This window comes from Muntiacus reevesi, chromosome X (assembly GCF_963930625.1).
Source record: "Muntiacus reevesi chromosome X, mMunRee1.1, whole genome shotgun sequence".
NCBI lineage: Eukaryota > Metazoa > Chordata > Mammalia > Artiodactyla > Cervidae > Muntiacus > Muntiacus reevesi.
This window is the reverse complement of record NC_089271.1, coordinates 45,551,573-45,566,114: the sequence shown is the minus strand read 5'-3', so window position 1 is coordinate 45,566,114 and position 14,542 is coordinate 45,551,573. Positions and strand designations below refer to the sequence as shown.

Here is a 14,542-nt window from a genome sequence, read left to right as displayed (position 1 = left end):
TGCAGAGAAATGCAATTCATGGTCTGCAACTTTGGCAGGCCATGTACATGTCCTTGCACAGAAAGGGAAGGAGAAAATTTTTATACAGGAGAAAAGAAAGTTAGGAAGGCTATAGTAAACGAAGAGGCCATGGCTTTTCATTGGCTGAGTCCATGCCAGGAAAGAATATGAGTCTTTCCTCTTCTTTTCGGGTTTTGCTTTTGTTTCTAAATCAAACATGACTCACTCACCTGATGGGCTACAAAACCAATCTACTGACACTAGGCTGTGGGGAAGGAAAGTACTAGGTCAATTTTCTCTCCCTTGGTTCTTATCTTGTCATAGCAAAGAATTGAAATGACACACCAGGATAGCTTGGGGAGGCAAGGTTTATCGAGCAAGCAGTAAGCAGTACACTCTCAAGACAGGAGAGCAGGCCAAACCCTGCAGGAGTGGTCCCATTCAATCTTTGCTTTCATTTTTATATCCTTTGTTCCCTCCCCTGGGTGGTACCTGGGGTTTAATTGCTTGTGCCCTATGAAAATGAGGCATGAGCCTGAGACCAAACAGGGAAGCGGATGTGCCAGGCATGTTTCCCCAGAGGAAGTCTTCGATCTTTTTTTGTTTTTTTCTTTGTTCACCCTCTGTGTGTGTGTGTGTGTGATCTCCTAGTCATCACTTCCTCTGACTGCAATTTTGGACCCTTTTCTTCCTACTCTAACTGCCCTTAAGAGATGGGAGGCCCAATTCTTTGGGAGTAGGGACACCGAGATCTCTCTGACTACTTCCTGTTGAGCTGGAGTGGCAAGGGGTGTTGAGCCTTCCCCTTTTGCTATTCTTAGGCCTTGGGGCTCTCAGGGTGTGGATGACAGTGTCTATCTAAGGGCAAGTGGTAGATACCATCAGCATTTATCTGTAGTTCTGTGTATCCCCTCTGCATCATTATGGCATTTTGTAATTCAGTTACCTGGGCAGAAATAAAATGGGTTAAGCAATTGATAATGCATGGAGCAACCATGAGTAGAATTAGTATGGTGATAACAGGGATCAGCAAGGGCAGTAGACAACTCCAAATCCCTCCTCTCCAAGAGAAGATTCCAAAGAGGGACTGGAGCCAATCTGGAGGTGCCCCTGCTGAATCATTAAGATCTTGGATGATTTATATTATCTTTTTGAGAACTGAAAAGCTTTCTTCAACTTTGATTGAGGCATTAACTCCAACACAGCAAGTCTCATTCAGGATGGCGCAGGTTTCTCCTTGTTCTGCATTCAAAAGATCTGTAGCCTGCCTATTTTGGAATACCACCCCTGCAAGCTGTCAATAGACTTTTGTTGAGCCTCTAGAGCTGATACAGTGGCTTCCCATCCCTGTTGCATCATTATTGAAATATTAAGCACTGCCTTTGTGAGGAGGGTGATCCCCACAAACTGAAAGAGCCCTGTAGCTATAGAATGCCCTATCCCCAGTCTTTCCAAAATGGGACTATCACTCACATATGTACCTCCCCAATTGGATGTTATTTGGTAAGACGGGAGGTCGCATTAGTGTTGGTACGTGACTTCTTCTATCGCCTGTTCCAGGAATGAACTCAAGTTGGAGATAGCCCCTGAGATTGTCCTAAGTTTTCCAATGGTGAGAAACCAGACTCTTGGAACCATCAGGACTATTGTGCAGATCCTATACCATTTGGTCAGGAGAATAAAGTATAGAGACCTTTGACATAAGAAATGATATCCCATTTCTACAAGGGAAAGTCCCCCCTAATGGGGGCTGACCCAGGTTGTTAGATTTAGCCCTAATTGAGTGAATCTGTTCCCTGTTCATTGGATGGAGGCCTGTGCTTGGTGGTGATACCCCCCATTTTGTACACTGTGTCACTATTGAAGGTGATGTTTGGAATGAGGGATGTGTTCTCATTAGTTGACAAATAGTGTTCAGAAAGTGACTGAAATAATATTATGAGGGTGTACATGGACTGGTTAGTTCAGTCACTCAGTCACGTCCGACTCTTTGCGACCCCATGAATTGCAGCACGCCAGACCTCCCTGTCCATCACCAACTCCTGGAATTTACTCAAACCCATGTCCATCGAGTCGGTGATGCCATCCAACCTCTCTTCCTCTGTCCTCCCCTTCTCCTCCTGCCCCCAATCCCTCCCAGCATCAGGGTATTTTCCAATGAGTCAACTCTTCACATGAGGTGGCCAAAGTACTCGTGTTTCAGCTTCAGCATCAGTCCTTCCAATGAACACCCAGGACTGATCTCCTTTAGGATGGACTGGTTGGATCTCCTTGCAGTCGGAACTTTGTTGGCAAAGTAATGTCTCTGCTTTTTAACATGCTATCTAGGTTGGTCATAACTTTCCTTCCAAGGAGTACGTGTCTTTTAATTTCATGGCTGCAGTCACCATCTGCAGCGATTTTGGAACCCCCCCAAAAAATGAAGTCTGACACTATTACCACTGTCTCCCCATCTATTTCCCGTGAGGTGATGGGACCAGATGCCATGATCTTAGTTTTCTGAATGTTAAGCTTTAACCCAACTTTTTCACTCTCCTCTTTCACTTTCATCAAGAGGCTTTTTAGTTCCTCTTCAATCTCTACCATAAGGGTGGTGTCATCTGCATATCTGAGGTTATTGATATTTCTCCTGGCAATCTTGATTCCAACTTGTGCTTCTTCCAGCCCAGCATTCCTCATGATGTACTCTGCATATAAGTTAAATAAGTAGGGTGACAATATACAGCCTTGATGTACTCCTTTTCCTATTTGGAACCAATCTGTTGTTCCATGTCCAGTTCTAGCTGTTGCTTCCTGACCTGCATACAGGTTTCTCAAGAGGCAGGTCAGGTGGTCTGGTATTCCTATCTCTTTCAGAACTTTCCACAGTTTATTGTGATCCACACAGTCGAAGGCTTTGGCTGGTTAGTGTAGCGTGGTCTTATTTCTCATCCATTTCCACAGTCTTGGTCAGGGTTTCAGAGATTTGTTCCCCATTCATTCCCCAGATCCTCCCCCAATCTCAACTCAGATAGACGTATATAATTGTATGTGGGCATCTGCAAACCAGGCTCAATTATTATTGTTAGGGAAGTTATTGGTATTGTTGTAGGTCTAATAGCCATACACTGTGCCACCTGTTTTCCAATTTTGGGGAAGAAGGTTCCACTTCCAGCCCCAAGGATTGGTGGTTAGACTTTCACATGAGGTAATTCCTTCTGACGTGTGTCCTGGGAAGCTTTTAGCTTTAGCATATTTGAATCTAGCAACCCAGAGTTGAGAGGAGTTCAGTAGCTCCATAGTCTAGTTACCATGGGAGGATGAGTTACATGCCCCAATGAAGAGATCACGAGGCATCTTTCTGAATGGTTTTCTGTCTCACCAAGGGGGTAACTCACAAAACATATGGGCATGATGCCAGACATTATTTCAACTTCCCCGAACTTTAGATATTTTTTTTTCCTTCCGAATTAACTCATTTAGGTTTTGCAGAATTGAGAGTGGAACCTAACCAACTCCCATTGACTTGTGTTAGGTTGGCAAAGGATACAATAATGGCCAATAGGGAACACTCAAGCAAGTTACCATTGGCACAATTTTGTTTTTTATGACCAGATCAAGGAACACCCAACAGTTAGACTTGTTCAGGCACTTGGTGACCTTGGTGATGGCTAGTCTTAAAGGATGTATCTATGAATAGTGTAAGCCAATGAGACAAACAAGAAAGAGGTGCCACATCATGGTATCTAGGGCATGAGGCTTGTGGGGTCTGAGTATAACAAATATGGAAAGAATTTCCCTGGGAAAAGCAAATCAAGAGAGCAATTATAATAAAGTATAGGCAGAGCAGTAGACTTAACCTGAGAAATTCAATTCCCTGAATATTCATCTGAATGGCACCAATCTGTAGTCTTGAATAGATAACAGAGGTTTCCCAGGGGTTCGCAGGTGTACTGAGCATCCCCTTTTTCCTTCCACAGCTTGACTCGAGAGTGGTGAATCTAAGGAGTTGTGTCCTGGTACCTTGACTGTTGTAGGAGTAAAAAAGTAGGGTATGGGACCTTCCGTGTAGGCTGAAGTTGAGACCCTGGAGATTCATCTTTCTGAACTTTGATTAGCACCTAGGTCCCAAGAGCATACAAAGGTGACTATTTGAGCTCCTTTGAGTTCTGATTATTTGCCCACAAGCACATCTCTCACTGAAATTGCCCAATAGTCACAGCATAGGAACAAAGAGCTTGGGTTTCTAGATCTAGGAGGAGGTCATTTACATAGACAAAGCATCTCCCATATAATGTCTCACAGGGGCTGAGACTGACTTGTTCTTTATGTGCAATGAGAGTGCTAAGGAGAGCTAAAGGTAGGGTCTTTCTCCACCACAAAGAGGTCTCTTGGATTCTTTCTTATTGCTATTTTTAAAAAATTGGTTGGCTCTCTCTACTTTTCCTGAAGACTGAGGTCTCCAGGCACAGTGTAGACAATAGTTTATACCTAGAGCTTTTTATTTATTTATTTTTAAATATTTATTTTAATTGGAGGCTAATTTCTTTACAAAATTGCAGTGGTTTTTGCCATACATTGACATGAATCAGCCATGGGTGTACATGTGTTTCCCATCTTGAACCCCCCCTCCCACCTCCCTCCCCATCCCATCCCTCAGGGTCATCCCAGTTCGCCAGCCCTGGGGACCCTGTCTCAAGTATCAAACCTGGACTGGCGATCTATTTCTCATACAATAATATACATGTTTCAATGCTATTCTCTCAAATCATCTCACCCTTGCCTTCTCCCACAGGGTCCAAAAGTCTGTTCTTTACATCTGTGTCTCTTTTGCTGTCTTGCATATAGGGTCATCATTACCATCTTTCTAAATTCCATATATATCCGTCAATATACTGTTGCAGTACCCGGGCTTCTCATTGCGGTGGCTTCTCTTGCTGCAGAACATGGGCTCTAGGGTGCCTGGGCTTCAGTAGTTGTGGCACATGGTCTCAGTAGTTGTGGTTCCCAGGCTCTCGAGCATAAGCTCAATAGTTATAGCTCACAGACTTAGTTGCTCCACGGCATGTGGGATCTTCCCAGTCCAGGGATTGAACCTGTGTCTCCTGAATTGGCCGGCAGATTCTTTACCACTGTGCCACCAGGGAAGCCCCAAAAACACGTTCTTAGAGATGAAAAGGAAGTTGGGAGCGCTATAGTAAGCAAAAAGCCCATGGCTTTTCATTGACTTAGTCCTTGATAAGAAGGGCTTCCCCAGTAATTCAGATGGTAAATAATCTGCCTGCAGTGCAGGAGATCCCTGGCTGGGATCCTTGGGATTTGATCCCTGGGTGGGGAAGATCCCCTAGAGAAGGGAATGGCAACCCACTCCAATGTTCTTGCCTGGAGAATCTCCTGGATAGAGGAGCCTGGTGGGCTATAGTCCATAGGGTTGCAAAGAGTTAAATATGACTGAGCGACTAACAGTTTCACTTTACTTGCTAGGAAAGGACTCTTCTTCTTGTTGGGCTCTGCTATCATTGCAGGTCCTAAGAGCTCCCCGTTCTGATCTCTGAACTTTATTTATTTTTCTTTTTTTTTTTTCTTTTTAACTTTTCATTTTGTGTTAGAGTATAGTCAATGTTGCAATAATTTCTGGTGAATAGCAAAGAGACTCAGCCATACATATACATGTAGCCATTCTCCCCTAAATTCCCCTCCCATACAGGATGCCTAATGAGGTGGATGAACCTAGAGCCTATTATACAAAGTGAAGTAAGTCAGAAAGTGAAAGACAAATACTGTATATTAATGCATATATGGACTTTATTTAATTGAAGTTTTATTAGTTTTTTATACCTGTTCCATCCAAATTGCTAACTTCTCTCCACATCCAATCCTCTTAGGGATGAATAGTACAGGTGGAAGAAACCTGTACTATGTTTATGTGACTTAGGAATATTGAGGAGGAACTTTAAGAATGTCAGCTCGAGGAACGATTTATCTTTTCTGGTTTGTAGTTAGATAGACCTACAATTTAGTAGTTGTGAGACTGTGGGCAACTCATTTATTTTTTCAAGCCCTTGGTTTCCTTATTGTAAAATGGGCTACTAGCTACTTTATGGAGTAGTTATGAAGACCAAATGAGAAAATATGCATAAATATACTCAGTAGGGTATCTGATACATAATACCGTGCTATACAGTTATTTCACAGATGTTAGTTACTTCCCTCTTTTCCACTTGGAGGTCAGGATATTGTAAATGAAAGGATTGGAATCGAAAACAGATGGTTATGTTGATATCAAAGGAGAGGACTTGGTCTTAGCTAAAATGTACTTCTGGCAAGAGAAAGTTTGTCTCTCTTTCAATCATTATCTCTCACTCTCTCATTTTCATTTTTGTGCTTTATATGCATAATCTCATTTTTGAATCCTAATAATTCTGCAAGTTAGGTGTTATCACAATCTCTTTTATGTAGATGAAGAAACTGAGACTTAGAGAGATAAATTCACTTGCCCCAGGTCTCACATTGAGTAAAGGTTAAAGTTTATAGCAGATGCAGAATCCTCACTTCTTCCATCCTAATACTGACCAAACACACACAAAAAAATGCCTAAGAAAGAGTAAATAAATATATGCTATTTTCTTTAAATAAGTTAGTTTATTTTCCTTTTCTACACTCCTTGATGTCTTTTAAGCTCTTTGTAGTTGGATATTTGATCACATTTATTGATAGTATATAGTAACCCTGCCTGAATTTGGAGGCTGGATCAGATGATATTTCAGATTGGAAGTTCTTCTGTTTAAGCAAAGTGTTGGCCCACACCCCAACCCCATGTGTAACTGATCCTGAACAGTTTTCTTTGCAGACTTTCTTTCCCCCAGCTGAACCATCACCAAGGACTGTACCACTCAAAATCCTTCTGGAAAAATGCCATTCTCTGTCCATCACACAGAGCATCCCCATGGAGCTGGATCAAGTGGGTTGGAGGAGATCCAGGAAGCTTTACACAGGTATGACTTTTATGCCCTTTTTCTTCTTGAAGTGGGACATGCTTGGCAGGCCTCATGCACAGACAGATTGCATTGACATTACCCTATTTCCCTGACAATCCTTCCTCCCAGTTCCCTAGTACTCTTCCTCATTGACACTTGAAAATTCACATTAACCATGACAAGATATAGATTTTTTCCCTCTCCACGCGCTTCCTTTCTTATTTGGGACCTTTAATATCAATACACTCAAATATCCCATCTTGCTAAAGCCTTATTTTTCCCCCCAGGCCCTCTGTACCCAGTACCTTCCAGGTCTCGTAAATTCTAGTTTCCCCTCTTCACCATTTTCACAGTACTCCTATATACACCTTCCTCCTGGCCTCAAATGGACCAGTCTCATTGTTCCCACCTCCCATGGTGTCATTCTAGCCATGTCTCTTTTGCATCTTGCCTAGATTTACTCTCTGTGGGTCCCAGGTCCTCCCCTGTTTTGCTGACCACTGACCATAGAAAGCACCTCAAGGCTCAAGGCAACTTCATTTACCTCACTCAAAACAGAGGTTTTCCCCAATCAAAACCAGTTACCTCCTAGAGCTTCAGGGTATAACCTTTTCTAACTCAGGCCACTGACCCTGCCTGCTAGACTCTTGTCACTTGCAAGTAAAGCTCCATCTTTTGGTACAACTGGGAGAATTCATGCTCTCTTACCCATGGGCCTTAGACCACACCCTAACAGTCTCCTGACAGACCCCGCCACCAGTCATTTTTACAGCAACATAATTTGCATGAATACTAAGGATACACAAGATTTCATAACATTCCTTTCCAAAGTTTTCTATAGTGTCTACAAGCTCTGGGAACCTTGACCCTAATTCTCTATGAGCCAAAGATTCCCTCAATCCCAAGGATCTGTAGCTGTTTTGAACTGGCCACTTCTTTTTTATTATCTTCACTCCATGTGTGGAGAACATGTGGGATGCTTTGACTTGGAGTTTATTTTCAACCCTGCGATTCCTTGCCAGAATTCCGTTAAGGTAGGAGTCAAAGAAATTGCAAGCTTGGGTCTTTTGTAGCTTCATCTCCCTCAGAAATCCCCAGAAGCCTGCAAGTTGGTGAAAGGAAAGAGTGAAGAATTCTGAAGGGAGATAATCCTTCATTGTCAAAACTAGGAGGGTCCTTAGAGGTTGCTCAGTCCTCTTGATTTATGAATGGGGAAATAGGCTGATACAGGGAAAGGGACCTGTTTAAGGTCATAAGTCAGTTCATAACAGAGTTAAGACAGGACTTCAAACTCCTAACTTTCAACCATGTCAGAATGTGACTTTACTACAGTTCTAGAACAAAGTCTTAAACATTGGAATTACAAACTGATTACTTTCAAGCTCAACTGTACTGGAATAACCAGTCACCTCCTTCCCCTTAAAGAAGACTGCAAGTGGTGAACACAAATCAAGCCATCAAAGTGGCAGCAGATGCCTACCATTATGTCTAAGTCCTCTGCCTGAGAATAAAGCATGCTCTCATAATCCCCTGGGAGATCAGGCCAGGAGTATAAAGCAGGGGATATGGTCAGAGCTGCTTCCTTCCTCTCTCCCTCTTAGAAAATGAGCTCAACCCCTTAGCAATTCAGAAGCTTTTTAGCAGCTGCTCCACTCCACTGCCAATTGCATCAGAGTGCCCCACCCCCACCATGCTGCTGACTGTTAACAGCAAATAACAATCCCTCAGGGAGAGTCTGGCAAAGTCAAGATTCATAGCTACCTTGAGGACCGCTCTGGGCTTATTTATAAGCCATGGGTGGGAAAATGTACCCCTGAGTTTGGCACTTTCACCTCAGGGATATAAGTGGCTCCCATGTTCTCAAGGTCCCAAACAGACACTTGGGTTAAAAATATCCCTAGGAAGGAGGATGATATCAGGATCCCATTTGGGAAGCCTGTTTCAGCTCCTCTTACAACCCTGACTGTGATAGCAATGAGATTCAAGGATCTCATTCCCACTATGTTTAGTACCTGTTTTACTTCCATATTGCTCAGGCCTCTACCGGTTCCTTCCTCTTGGCATCTAATCAGGAGTTTCTTAAGACAGACTATTATAGTGGAAAGAATCAGCTTTGAAGTTGAACAGACCCAGGTTCAAATGTCTGTTCCACCACCTTGTGCAAGTTGCATATCCTCTCTGCACCTCAGTTTCACCATCTGAGGAATGAGATGCTGGATAATATCTGACTCATGGTATCATTGTGAAGATTGAGTGAAACAGAATCTATGAATGTCCCTGCCACAGTTTCTGGCTTGCAGAGTGCTCAGTGATAGCAGTTTTCTTCTCCCCACTGCTCTCTACCAGTTCTGAATACCCAAGGACTTACCCCACATATACACAAACAGACATTACTATGGGGCCCAACTTGAATTTGCTACTTCCTCTGATTGTTCATTCATTTTCTCATTCACTCAACATACATTTATTGAACAAAATTAGAGAGTCAGTGGAGTTTGCTCTCCAATAGCCTGATGTGCTGGAAGGAGCAAAAATTTTGAAATCAGACTTACCTGGATTTAACTCTTGGCTCTGTCGCTTATTAGCTACATGATGTGGAATAAATAACTTTACTACTTTGAGACTTAGTTTTCTTATCTGTAATGTTAGGGTAATAATTTGAACGTCACAAGTTCAAAGCAGATAGCAAACATAAAAGTGCTTTATAACCTCTGAGGTGCTATACAACTAGATGGGAATGATAGTAATAGTAATAACAATAAACAAGTTAAGAAATAAAAGCTATGTCATACCTATCCAGGGCCCTTACATATATACAATCAATTATATTATGATAATATTGTGTGTGTGTATATATATATATATATATATATATATGGCAATATTGGAAGTCGAGATTTACTTTCTAAATGAAGTATTGAAAAAGTGGAAGTGTTAGTCGCTTAGACATGTCAGACTCTTCGTAACCCCATCAACTGTAGCCTGCTAGGTTCCTCTATCCATGGAATTCTCCAGGCAAGAATACTGGAGTGGGTTGCCATTCCTTTCTCCAAGGGATCTTCCTGACCCAGGGATTGAACCCTGGTCTCCTGCATTGAAGGCAGATTCTTTACCATCTGAGCCACCAGGGAAGCCCAAATGAATTGTGTGTGTGGCGGGGCAGGGGGTTGGGGGGAGAGTGGCACTTCCTACTTAAAAGGGCCAGGATTCTAGAAGCAGACCCTAGGCAAGAATTATCCTTATACATATCACCCCACATATTTGCTGAGCTGTGCTCAAACCCCTTGAAGCTTGACTGACTCAGAAGCTCTTTTGGCAATGACATTCAAATAATTTCCCACTGAAGATCTATCCCTCCCAGGGGGGATGACTTTAGGTTCATATTGATCTAGAGTGTTGGAAGGTATAGCAAGAAGAACCTAATGCCATGCAGTTAAATGGCTCTGGGGCAGTTGTAAGCAATACTAAGCAAGACACTGGCTGCATGAAGGTAACAACAAACTGATGTATCTTTATCTATTATTTTAGTATATCTGTGGTGATGGTATCCTTTAGCCATGCTTGATGACTAAGTCAGGTGTTAGAAGACCTAAGTTCTCTTACTGGTTTTCTTTTCTTTTCTTTCTTTTTTTTTTAAAAAGTGCAGTCGATTTAGAGTATTGTTTTAGTTTCAGGAGCATGTCATAGCGATTCAGTGTTTTTGCAGATTATATTCCTTTACAGGTTATGGGTAAGATAATAGGTATAACTACCTATATTATATAGTATATCCTTGTTGCTTATCTATTTTATATATAATAGTTTATGCAAATTCCAAAACAGTAGCAATATAGATATTTCACAACATTTTAACATCTACTTAGCAGTCCATTTTTGCATTTTGTCTCCTCTAAGCAAATACACTAGATTAAAACAACAGTGCCCTTAACCCCGAGTTCAGTGCCTGAGTATTTCCAATATTTATTTTGAGCACATAATAAAGCAGAGGCAATTACTTTTCTTGGACATCTTATTTCCATTCAGGGCTTAGCAATTACTTTAGCTTCACATTATTCTTTCATAAATGATAATCAAATGACCTAGATAAGTGGTTAAAATCATAAAACTATTGTAAGCCAAGTCAATGGTATATATATAAAGTTAAAATAAAATGACAACTATACTGGTACATATTTGTTTTGAACCCTACTAAAATATGCCAAAATAACAAGCTTTAATAAAGAATGAGGTCCTTGGGTAGACAGGGGGATGAAGAGTTATATCATCAAAAATTATTAGGAAACTGTGGGCAAAAAAATAAAATATTCTATAATTTTAACCAAATAAAGGAGTAAAGAAGAGTACAACAGCAGGACGATAACAATTCAGGAAAACACATTCACCATCCATCACGGACTTGCTCACCAGATCAAGAGCACAGCACTAGGCTCTTCAGACATTGTTACTCTCCCACTAAGTTTCTTTATGTGGAACATAAACCTACATTTATGGTAACAGCCAGATTTTATACTGCTCTTTAATCTCACAGCAAAAAAAACAGGAAAAATTTGTTAGGGCCAGACTCAACCTCAGACCATGTCTGTCAGACCATGTATGTCTGTTAATCTCATACTCCTAATTTATCCCTCTCCCCTTAACTCTCTTCTTTGGCAATCACAAGCTTATTTTCTATATCTGTGAGTCTGTTTCTATTTTGCATATTGACTTACTTTTTTTTTTTTTTTAAGGTTTTACCTGTAAGTAGTAGTATATAGTACCATTCTTTCTCTGACTTATTAGACTAAGCATATTATTCTCTAGGTCCATCCACATTGTTGCAAATGGCAATATTTCATTATTTTTTTGGCTTCAGGATCTTTTGTGGTTCCATATACATTTTGGGAGGGCTTCCCTCAGATCAGTTAGTAAAGAATCTGCCTGCAATGCAGGAGACTCCGGTTCAATTCCTGGGTCGGGAAGATCCACTGGAGAAGGGATACACTACCCATTCCAGTATTCTTGGGCTTCCCTTGTGACTCAGCTGGTAAAGAATCAGCCTGCAATGTGGAAGACCTGGTTTCAATCCTTGGTTGGGAAGATCCCCAGGAGAAGGGAAAGGCTACCCACTCCAATATTCTGGCATGGAGAATTCCATGGACTGCATAGTCCCTGGAGTCACAAAGATTAGGACATGACTGAGCAGCTTTCACTTCACATATGTTTTGGGATAATTTGTTATAGTTCTGTGAAAAATGTCATGAATATTTTGGTAGGGATTACTTTAAATCTGTAGATTGCTTTGGGGAGTATGGCCATTTAAACAATATTGCTTCTTCCAATTCAAGAGCACTGGGCATCTTTCCATCCCTTTTATCATCTCCAATTTCATTCATTAATACTTTATAGCTTTCAGAGTGTAGGTCTTTCAACTCCTTGGTTAAGTTTACTTCTGCATAGCTTTATGTGATTTTTAAATGATACTTTTTAAAAAATTTATCTTTCTGATATTTGTCCCCATTACTCGAATCACTTGAGCATAACTCTACCTCCCATGCCTCATTCACCTCAGTTCTGGTGGTTCTGAGTGGTATACAAGGTTGACCAGCAGCCAGAACCTGTCTAAAAGAAGCTGCAGTTGGTATTCAATCTAAAGGGTATTCTTTTACCACAGATAACTTGGACCAGGGTTCCAAGACACTAGAAACCTGCAAGAACATCAGTGGATACTTGAAACCTCAGGGAACAGGAACTGAGCATATTAATGAGGTAAGATCTCTTTTCTTAGTTCCTTTGGAACTTACTGGGCATCCAAGGCTATTTATTTTCTCTAAGCTTTCTTTTTATTAGACAGAGCATATTAATGAGGTAAGATCTCTTTCTTAGTTCCTTTGGAACTTACTGAGCATCCAAGACAATTTATTTTCTCTAAGCTTTCTTTTTATTAGACAAATTGCAAGTATTAGAGCTTCCAGTATGTGGAATGGAGACAATTTTTAAATGGTTTTAAAGTGGGTTTATTTTATGACTTCCAAAAAAAATTGGGAGCATTAACTTTTTCTCCCTGAGGTTAATTTTCCTATTAGATAAGTTGAGGACTTTTTATGACTTCCACACACCCTGCTGCTGCCAATGTATTTGGCTGCCTTTCCTGTAGCAGACTGGATGGTGGACTGTGAGATTTTTAAGGCATATGTAGTTTGATTTACTTTTATTATATCCTTTGGGTTCATGATCATCTTCAGTGCTAACTGGTGGCATGTTTATATGCGTTTCCTTGGAGAAGATGTTTTATAAATGCAGAAATAATACCTGATGCCTAGGAGTTCAGAGGCTTCTCTACATTCATGTCTTCATATCCATGTCTGTTGAGTACTTATGTGAGTGTAGTAAGTGTAGTTTTTCTTGTTATATCTCTGTGCATGTGCATGCTTGTTCACATATACCTATTAATATATATGCATCTTTGTCCATCTACATATCTGAATCAGAGTACTTCTTTTATGCATGTATGGATGTCCTTGAGCATGACTACAATGTGTTTTTATAAGTGAAGTCTTTGTTTGTGTGTGTCCCCCCTTTCTGTCTCTCCCTTTCTATATATCTATATCTCTCTATATCAATATATTTTTATCTGAGTTTATCTTTGGGTATTTTGACATTTGATACTTTTTTGTATACATTTGTATCTATGGGCCTGTTGATTTGCATCTTTTTGCTTGAGGTGTATGCAGATAACTTTTTCTAATATGTCTCTATGTCTACATGAGTCAGTCAATGTGAGAACAAGTATCTACAGCTCTGTGGTTAAACCCTGGTGAAAAATTACAGCTAAGAATGCAATCCCCAGAGATATCTGACCTAGTGACTTAGCTTTCACTAATCATTACCCTCCAACTTGAGTATTCTTTTTCAGAAAAGACATCTAGTCACAGCAGTTCAAGCCTGTTTCATGACAAAAACTCTTGGTCAGGGAGAGGTGTCAAGAAGTTGAGAGTTTTGTTTTGTTTTGTTTTGTTAGTTTAATAGTTGCAAAGTGTGGCCCAAAGGAAAAGTTCTATGGCACTTGGCTTGCCTTCTGTTTTCTGCCTCTGATCACTTGCTTTCTTGCCAGCCTTCCCTTACTTGAGTTCCTTGGTACAGATTCAAACTGGTTCATTAATCCTAATACAAAGGGCATCAACAGACAAAGCTGAACACTTGTTTTCATTTCAGCCAGATCTCCATGCTGGTCCTCTTTTTACTCAGAGAACAAATGATCAGCATACTTCTAATCAATAATTTTTGTATGCTCAAAGGTAACAACTAGTCATGTGTGATAAAACCCTTGCTTTGGGGAAGCCAGACTTTGTAAGGCCTCAGGAAGTGAAATCCAGGGAGGTGGTTCCAGCAGGATAAAGTGTCCATACTCAATGATTAAAGGGAATGATGGAAGTCACCAAGAAAGCCTTGATGAACTCTATGGCATTCACAGTACTTGAAATACTTAAGCAATTGTTTTTGTATTCCTGGTCCATCCTTGGTCTTTTTATGAGAGTAATAATAGTAATAAAAATGGCTTACATCAAATGGTCTGGATTCTCAGGAAGAAAGGAGCTTTAAAATCCAAG

At 40.8% G+C, this 14,542-nt stretch overlaps 1 protein-coding gene across 5 annotated transcripts in view; it reads left to right on the top strand.

Annotated features, from left to right (window-relative positions):
- ARHGEF9 (Cdc42 guanine nucleotide exchange factor 9) overlaps nt 1-14,542 on the top strand; it is a 450,802-nt gene that overhangs the window by 62,819 nt on the left and 373,441 nt on the right. For 3 of the 5 annotated variants that reach the window (XM_065915654.1, XM_065915651.1, XM_065915655.1), the window contains exons 3-4: nt 6,818-6,974; nt 12,607-12,701. In XM_065915654.1, the coding sequence (XP_065771726.1) occupies nt 6,818-6,974; nt 12,607-12,701 (252 nt within the window). The remainder of the gene's footprint in view (nt 1-6,817; nt 6,975-12,606; nt 12,702-14,542) is intronic. The other 2 variants (XM_065915656.1, XM_065915653.1) reach the window with 1 other exon arrangement.